This window comes from Kryptolebias marmoratus, linkage group LG6, assembly GCF_001649575.2.
Source record: "Kryptolebias marmoratus isolate JLee-2015 linkage group LG6, ASM164957v2, whole genome shotgun sequence".
NCBI lineage: Eukaryota > Metazoa > Chordata > Actinopteri > Cyprinodontiformes > Rivulidae > Kryptolebias > Kryptolebias marmoratus.
This window is the reverse complement of record NC_051435.1, coordinates 16,623,742-16,632,395: the sequence shown is the minus strand read 5'-3', so window position 1 is coordinate 16,632,395 and position 8,654 is coordinate 16,623,742. Positions and strand designations below refer to the sequence as shown.

The 8,654-nt window shown below is 40.0% G+C and overlaps 1 protein-coding gene across 1 annotated transcript; it reads left to right on the top strand.

The window, feature by feature from the left end:
• atp6ap2 (ATPase H+ transporting accessory protein 2) lies at positions 1 to 6,162 on the top strand. Its single transcript, XM_017410139.3, has 9 exons — positions 1 to 114; positions 1,435 to 1,565; positions 1,671 to 1,799; positions 1,909 to 2,004; positions 2,111 to 2,248; positions 2,344 to 2,397; positions 2,495 to 2,644; positions 2,730 to 2,849; positions 5,335 to 6,162. The coding sequence occupies exons 1-9, from the start codon at positions 39 to 41 to the stop codon at positions 5,527 to 5,529; spliced, it is 1,089 nt and encodes a 362-aa protein (XP_017265628.1). The 5' UTR covers positions 1 to 38; the 3' UTR covers positions 5,530 to 6,162.
• The last annotated feature ends 2,492 nt before the right edge of the window (positions 6,163 to 8,654 follow it).

The window sequence follows — 8,654 nt, the reverse complement described above, 5'->3', positions numbered from 1 at the left end:
TCAGGTCAGCTGACTGCCGCTGGAGCAGAAGGAGAAAGATGTCGCCGACAAACTGCCGAAGGATGGAGGCTGCTTTCAGCGTCGTGCTTGTCCTCTGCCTTCTTGTCGCAGCCGGTAAGGAAACCCGAAACACCAGCCCGACGCTCGTTAACCTTTTCTGCGCCGCTGTCGTCTCGTTTAATCCCGACATTACAACTTCCGGGATGGGCTGAAGCGGTCAATGACAGGATGCGGTTCAGTCCAGGAGCATCGTAAGCGTTCACCGTGTTCTCTGACATTTATCCGAACGAGCTCCTAATGTTACACGGATGTCAGTGGGAAATGTGAGGAATAATGAGTTAGGAAGGCTGGTTCTCCGAATAATGTTCCGGCTGGGGTTACAGCAACCGACCTCGCTGCTGTAGATTATTAACGTTAGCTTGTTGCTAACTTCAGAGCTAGCATACAGGGTTAAATGTTAAATGTGTTCCTTAATTATTAAGAGGAATTAAAATGTCCGAGGGAAATTCGAAAGTAGCGCATGTTTCTTTTCTATCAGGTAGTCGTGAGTTACTCTGTTTAGTCATGTGACAAAGGTCCGAGCTAGTTAGTTCCTCTTTAACATCAATGATCATCCCCTCATCACGAGTTCATGTCTCAATCCACAGGGCTGTGTAATAAAGCGCTGTCTTTATTACACATGTTTTAATTCTTTTAAATCTTATAATTAAATATATTTAAGTTTCAATACAGACCATTCACATTAAAAGGTTTAATTGGAGATTACAGCCTTTCCAACTTTTTGTAAAACGCTTTTCACAGGGGGCTGATAACACTTCGTTTCTTCATCCATTTACAAATGTGTGGTTCAAGTGTTCAGTTTTTATTTAAAGGTTGTTGTTATGGATGTTGATGTGAGGCCAAAAGGAGCTCTCAAATGAAAAGGGGGAAGAAAAAAAAACCCTGGATATGTCAGACTGTTCATAGGCTGCAAAAACCAAACAAATTCATCACACAAAGAGCCTCAGAGGGAAGTGGAGTTGCTGCTGGAATAAGTAGCACATTTTTAGAAACAAAAGTTCACACTTTGTGAGCTTCGTGACATGAAACAAGAAAAAAAATGTTTGCTAAAATCTGTAATTGCCCGACTTTGATTTCAGATGGGCTAAAATGATTAAAGATGTCAACTTATCTACTCAGATAAAGCACAGCATCGTTTAAATAAATTTTGCTCTGGAAAAACAGCAGTCAGAACATATTGATCACAAAAATATAGGAAGTGATTTTAAGCATAGCATTACATTGTATTAACATAGCATTAAAGTATATTGGTTTAGGATAGATAGTACATTGTCCCAGAAGATCAGTACCTGCTGTAGTTTCTGTGAGTCTGTCAGACTGAGAGCGTCGTCATTTTCTTCTTGGGTTGATCATCCGTCCCTTTATGTCCCTCAGGTGTCCATGGAGACCGCTTGACGGTGCTGCAGGCTCCAGAGTTTGTCTCTTTCCAGAAAGGTGACTGGCCTGTATCTGGAGAGAAGATGCCAGACCTGGTGGCTCTCACCATGGGCTTCTCTGTTCGAGAGGTGCTTTGTTCCCTACCATTTAAATTGCGTTTCGTGTTTTTGTTTTTATCATTTGTTTAAGCTCGGTGTGGTAACCTGATATTTGTTGTCTTTTCGTCTGTGCAGGACTTGTCCTGGCCAGGCCTCCAGGCTGGTCCGTTGTTCCAGCGACCTCGAGCTAATGTACTAGTGGTGGTGAGAGGAGCAGATAACTTGACCCTGCCTCAGAATGTGGCCTCCTACCCCCTGGAAAACGTGAGTCAGACAGTTTTGTCTGTCAGAAATCTGTCTTACATAGTTTAGAATGAATAGCTTAATTTGAATGGATTTGCTGAGTTTCTGTGGTTTCTCTTCCTCCTTTCAGCCAGTACCCTTCACCCTGGACAGTGTTGCAGAAACTGTGCACTCTTTGTTTGCCGAGTACACCCCTGTGGTGCTGCAGCTGGCCCCCAGCGAGGAGGTGATTCAGTTCAGCTAGCTTAAAACTGGGAACAGTAAATATCTGAGCCACCACTGTAAAGATGCGTGTTTGTTACATCGCTGACCTGTCGTTCTCTCTCTCTCAGCGACTTTACATGCTCGGTAAGGCTAACGCTGTGTTCGAGGACCTGCCGGTCACCTTGCAGCAGATTCGTGCTCGTCTGTCTCAGGACGGCTCAGTGCTGACTTCTCTTCCCCTCAACTCTCTCAGCAGAAATTCAGAGGCGAGTTTCTGATCACCATGGCACCAAGACGTGACTTCAACTATCAGATGTTTAGTTTAAAGAGTTGGATTCTGTTTATTTTTAATGTTTTTTAGGCTGATTTACTCTTCCTGTCCGAGGTTCAAGTACTGCATGATATTACAGCTCTGGTAAGTCACCAAAAAGTGTCTGAGGTTATTTATTTGTTTAATAAAGAATATAGTTGACCAGATTTGACTCAGATTTCCTTATCTTCTCCTCCTGTAGCTACAGAGGCACAGACATTTGGCTAAGGATTACTCCCCAGACCTGTACTCTCTGGAACTGTCTGGCTTGGAGGAGCTGAGTCGCCTTTACGGCAAAGACTCTCCTCAGTACCGCGACGCCACGGCTATTCTCTCTTCTGTCCTTCAGAAGGTAAGGAGGACATCTGTAGGAGTGATGCAGCTGGAGGTTTTTAAATTGAAGCATGTTTTAACCACCTGCCTGCCTTTCGTCGCAGTTTGGGGAGGATGTGTATCGTCTCTATGGCAACAGCGCTGCAGTGGAGGTCGTTACGGTGAAGACTTTTGAAGCTCCTTTGACCAGGAAGTCCCGTTCGATCCTGGAATCTAAGCAGATCGTAAGTCTGAGGGGATCTACCTTTTAGCTTGTAATGAGATGTGTATGATTCTGCACAAGTTCGATGAAAATTTAGCCTTTTTTTTTTTTTTGCTTCCAAAGAGCCACGTTTTCTTATAATCTTTTGAAGTGGTGTTCATCAGTACTTCTCCAGGCTTCCTGTAGGTCTTTTAAAGTTTTTCTTTGGATGCTTTTACGCTAATTTTTAGTCCAACTCGTCTATTTTCAGAGAAAGGGTTTTGTTAGCTTGCTTGTTTAAGTCACTTAACACTGGGTGGCAGTGGCTCAGGAGATAGGGGTTCGTCTTGTAACCGGAGGGTTGCCGGTTTGAGTCTCAGCTGTTGTGTCGTTGGTGGTCAGAGGGTTCGGTGGCACCGATGTAATGGCAGCCTGCCCCAGCTGTGGCTACAGTGTAGCTTACCGCTATCAGCGTCTGAATGGGTGAATGATTGTAGTGTGAAGCGCTTTGGGGTCCTTGGACTAGATAAAGCGCTATACAAGCGCAAGCTATTTACCAACACTGACCTATGAATCATTCAAGCTATTCAAGCTAACCTGAAAGGTTGTTGTTGACACATAACATTGTAACAAAACAATTTTTAATTGAATCTTTAGGTGCTTTGTTATTAACAGACCAATTAAAGACCAATTTGTTTCCATTTCTTTGGTTAAATTTTTGGAAATACCAGAAATAACACAGTTTGACAGAAATAAAATGATATTTTATCACCAAATACAGTAGGTGATTCCAAAGCCTGATTGCTTTTCCCTCTACATGTCACCTTTGAGCTTTCCTTTTCAGCACATAATGCTGCTTGCCAGATACAAAGACTGGTAAAAAGCAGCCGAAGTCCAAAGAAAAACTTAGGCAGAACTTCAGAAATCTTGAAGAACGACTGATCAAGACCACTTTGAAAGATCACAAGGAATTCTGGCTCTTTGAGACCTTAATGTAAACACATTTATTGTAAATAAATTAATAAAGCTCAACCTAATGTCATAAAGATATGATCATACGTACATAAAAATTGCTTTTAAATTTTATACCCAAAAAGGTCAATCAAGTTGTTTCCCCCAACAGTTTAAATAAAATCAAAAACCAATCATTATCTTTTTTTTTGTAAAGTGTCTTAAAACCCCATGTGTGCTGGGTGCCTCCTATATTATATAAATTTTATTATTATTTGCTCCACAAGCCTAATTTGATGCAGCCAGAGTGTATTTTGGTGAGATCTAATTGAATCTTCTGCCGCTCAGACACCTCTCAGCAGTCTCTCTTTGGCCTTTAATAGCTCATAAACACAACCTTTGTTCTTCAGGCAGTAATAGTTATATACGAGCAGCTTTTATTGCTGATAAGATATCTCATTATGTCGGCATCAATATGCAGTTAAGATGTTGTTGGCAATTGGTGTAAGGCTAAAAAATGAGTAATTATTTAGATTAATCAAGACGGCAAACATGGCATGTGGACAAGAAGGGAAACAAACAGCCTTTTATTACTCAAGTTTATTTTTGTAAAGACATCCAGTCTAACGAGGAGATAAGGGTAATGGTAATCTGTACTATTTATGTAATTGCTAACACTGATGGTTGAACAATACCACACTATACAGCAGGGGTGTCAAACTCAGATACACGAGGGGGCCAAAATGAAAACCCTGGTCCTGCCAAGAGCCAATCCTGATCAGTATTTATTGAAAGAATACACAAATTAACCCTGGATGTAGATGTAATACAGTATGTCCAATCATTCAGATAGAAATATCAAATACCTTTTTCCAGTTAGATATTATATAGAATTTAGAACAAACAAAAACAAAGAAAAAATGGCTCAAACTTAAAAGAGACATCATTAGCATTCATTAAATTCAAAACAAAACTGTGATCATACAGCCAAACATTTAACCTTGAAACAAGAAGAAAATCCAAAAAAAGACGACATTTATTAAAGCGGACACGCTAACTCAGATGCACGTTAACTGTAGTCAGACACCCGATATCATTTCTGGGCTGCAAGTTTAGCAACAAGAGTTTGATTGGTCCCATTTTTGGTCTTTCCACGTCAAAATCAAATATTACTGAGAAATTTAAAACTTCATTTTCTTGGCTTCAAAGTAACCGTCACAGGAAGACTTCACTAAGGGAAATGAGAAATAGAGACTCAATGTGTCCCAGTCTGGAGGGCCAGATCTAATACAATTTAAATGTTACCTTGGGGGCCAGATAAAATGTTACCAAAGGCCGGATCTGGCCCGCAGGCCTTAAGTTTGATAAGTGCTCTACAGAGAAGTGTTTCTTTAGTTTGAGCTAATCGACATTAGTTAGTGTAACAAGTTGAACATTGTTGTCCTGATGAAAGGTTTTATTCCAGAAATCTTCTTATTTATGAATAAAATTTAATTAGGAAAGCCATGTAACTAATTTAATTTCCTAAATTATTTGAGAAAACATTCCTGTTTTGACGGTCGTTTAAATGTTTTCAGAGTAACCCAGGCAGTCCCTACAACCTGGCCTACAAGTACAACTTCCAGTACGCCGTCATCTTTAACATTGTGCTGTGGCTGATGATCGCCCTGGCCCTCGCCGTCATCGCCATCGCTTACAACCTGTGGAACATGGACCCCGGATATGACAGCATCATCTACAGGATGACCAATCAGAAGATCAGGATGGACTGAGTCCCAGCAATAAATCGACACCCCCGCCGTCCCCCTTAGAGCTCCTTCGTGAACGTGTGTGCTTTGTGTGCGGTCTTGTGTCGTGAAAATAAAAAAACGCGCTGGTTGGACGGGAGGAAGAGCACAAAACTGAGTCACCTTTCTGTTCACAGCGCCGACATTAAACGTCAACGATTTAACAGTGAACGGAATTAAATCAGCATGACATTAGTGATCTTTGAGCTCGTCTTTAGTGATATTATCCTCCCTTCAGCGTCACAGCTCACATCATTCCTTCCAACTTTTAACTCCTCACTAACTTTAGTTCATTCGGTGATTGCAACTGTATTTTTTTGTTTTTTGTGAAAAACAAAAATGTATTCCAATGTTATGAAAGAATGTGGTTTGTGCTTGTGTTGTTGCGTGAAATAGCTTTAAGTTAAAAAAATCTATCTGTATATATGAACATGCAAATACAAATGTTTGAGGAACTGCTGTACTCTTATTGTGAAAAGATTGTGTCCAGGTTGTTTTTTTTTTCTGCTGTGCTTCTAATTCACATGGATACTTGTTGGATTACATAAGATTGATTAAAGGTTAAATGAAGCTCTGTAAATTGCCGAATGCTTAAAAATAAATTATTACGTGGAGTTACCTGATGTGCACTCATTCCTAGCAAATAACATGGTGTTCCTAACAGTCAAACATTTAATTTGTTTTCTCAGTTCTGTAAACGTAATAAGGGGATTTTAGGATAAAGACGAGCTGACTTCATCTTATTTGTGAAACCTGTGGCGGGGAAATTAACAAAGCTGTGAGGAGCGGATTGTAGAGTTAGGTATTTTTAAGTTTCTACAAAGAAACAATTTTTACAGAGCGAAAAAAATAGATTAATACAAAAGAGCTTTGTAATTTTGCTTCTTAAACTGAAAACTGGAGAAACTCCACCTTTTATGTACAAAAATACAGAAAGAAAGTAATTTGAACAGATAAAAAGCTAAATAAATGGCACTTTTTTTGCTAAGTCATCCTTACAGATGACTTTGCTTCCCTCCACAATCATCACACTCATCTTTGCATGAGGCTCTTTAAACGCTGCTATGTCACATGTTGTGCAACCTCTAGGCCAATCGGATTGCCGGTTTCTCTTTAGGCCCCGCCTCCAGTGTTGTTCGCTGCACGCGATTGGTCGGTTGTCTCGCAAGCCTTCGGGTATTAATATGTGATAATTCAGGAAGCGGCGATTCAATAATAGCTGGCGACAAAAAGAAGAAGCAGCTCGGGAGCGGTGACAGAAAAAAAGTACAGGAAAAACACCCTGAAACACGCCAAACCAATGGTGTGATTAATAATCAAAGGTAGGTTGTTTTTACTTATTATTTAGATAATAAAAATAACATGACCACACCCGTCTTACGAGAGAAACTCGCGTTTATAGTCAGACATTAAATCTTTTTTTTTTTTAAATATGAAAATGAATTTTTAAAAACCTTAAATCATCTGCTGTTCCTCTTGAATTAAGTCTTAAAACAAGTCTGATAAGACTAATCAAAGCGTGAGATTTTTTTGTCGAGTTGGTGCGGTGGTGACGTCATCGACCAAAAACAGGAACTGGTTTCAGCCTATTTAAAACTAAACCTATTTCTCATAAACATTATGTTTGTTTTTTTTTTAGTCTAACTTCTCACATTCAATCCTGTATGTGTTTTCCTACTTATTTTAGCCGTGTGTAAAGTTTGAATTTGATGCTGACTACGAACAAACAACAAATCCTGTTGTTCAAGTTCAGAGATTTTCCCATCATTGGAGGAGGAAGAGCAAATAAATTAAAAGATCTGTAATTGGGTTAATTGTCTACCTGTTAAGCTGTTTATAAGATCAACCTACATATAGTTTTTCTATAGTGAAAACAAAGACAAGCCCAAAAATTTAGCATCTTTCTTGCAGTGTTTTCACTCAACTATGCCGTCAGTTTTACACTAATATAAAATGTAATTTATCCCCTTTTTTGTTTTCTTGTTTTAGCTTGCAGCTACGTGGTCAGGAAGATCCGGGCTTCTGCTTCTGGCAGGGAGCAAGAAGAGAAGCCGGCCCTGACACCATGTAGTTCGAAAGGTAAAGGCAACGAGTCTTGTTCTTGAGTTCTGCAAGTAGAAATCCACGAGAAATCTCACGTGCATTTGATCTTGTAGCTTTAAAGAAAGGCGAGCGAAAGTCGAGGGGCTCTTCGTCCGCTGCTGCCCTGAACCCAGAACCTGAAGAAGGCATGTATGGAGCAGCAGCCTCGGGGATGACCTCGCGGCCTGACGTGGAGCAGTGCAGACCCTGACAATAAAGACCTGGCTGGACACTGGCGCTGTAGTCAACTCACGCTCAAAATCTGATCTGTTATACATCTGTATTTGCACATAACCACAGAATTTAAATGATTTTGTTGAAACCAAATCCTACAAACATCCGGATAAAGAATGCAAAGAAACCAATTTAAATAATTTCCTGTGAAGTTGTACACAGTGACCAGTGGCTAGTCCAGGATGGCAACCAAGATATATTTTCACAGCAAACCTTCTGACGCTACAGAAAGCAAGGACATTTTGTCACTTTTAGGTGCCCTGGCACATCTGATTGTAAAACAGACATTTAGGTCTGATATTTCTGTCTGTGGCTTGTCAGTATGTTTCCTGTGAAAGACCTAGTTTCATGTACCGCAGCGTTTGAAGGCTGACTTACAAACCTTTGTACCCAGAGGCTAAGTTGGCCTGATGTTTCTGCTGTTACGTCAACTTCAAAAAGAATTTTATAAAGGTTAATATTGTATGCTATAAGGTAAACCTCATAATGGATTTTAGTTTGAGCTTTTTAAATTTGGAGAGGCAGTTGTTTCTATAATCACACGGTTACATTTGTAAGAAAACTGGATTTATCACAATTTTTGTATTGCCTTAACCAAAATGTCACTTTTCTGTTCATTTTTTTTTGCAGAAGAATTGTGCAAATAAAGTCATCCAAAAGTCTGCTCTACTCTGTAGAGATTGTTTGGTGTGAACCTTGCTTCACTGTGATAGCTTCAATGCAATAAAAAAGCTGACATTACCACCAAGTTTCTAAAAGAAAATAGCTTTGTGGACGAGGCATCATTTGATGCA

Excerpts from the sequence above, each read along its gene's own strand:
- atp6ap2 (XM_017410139.3), top strand. The coding sequence starts at position 39 with ATGTCGCCGACAAACTGCCGAAGGATGGAGGCTGCTTTCAGCGTCGTG. Across the intron at positions 115-1,434 it reads CTGCCTTCTTGTCGCAGCCG|GTGTCCATGGAGACCGCTTG; the intron begins GTAAGGAAACCC and ends TATGTCCCTCAG. Across the intron at positions 2,850-5,334 it reads TCCTGGAATCTAAGCAGATC|AGTAACCCAGGCAGTCCCTA; the intron begins GTAAGTCTGAGG and ends AAATGTTTTCAG.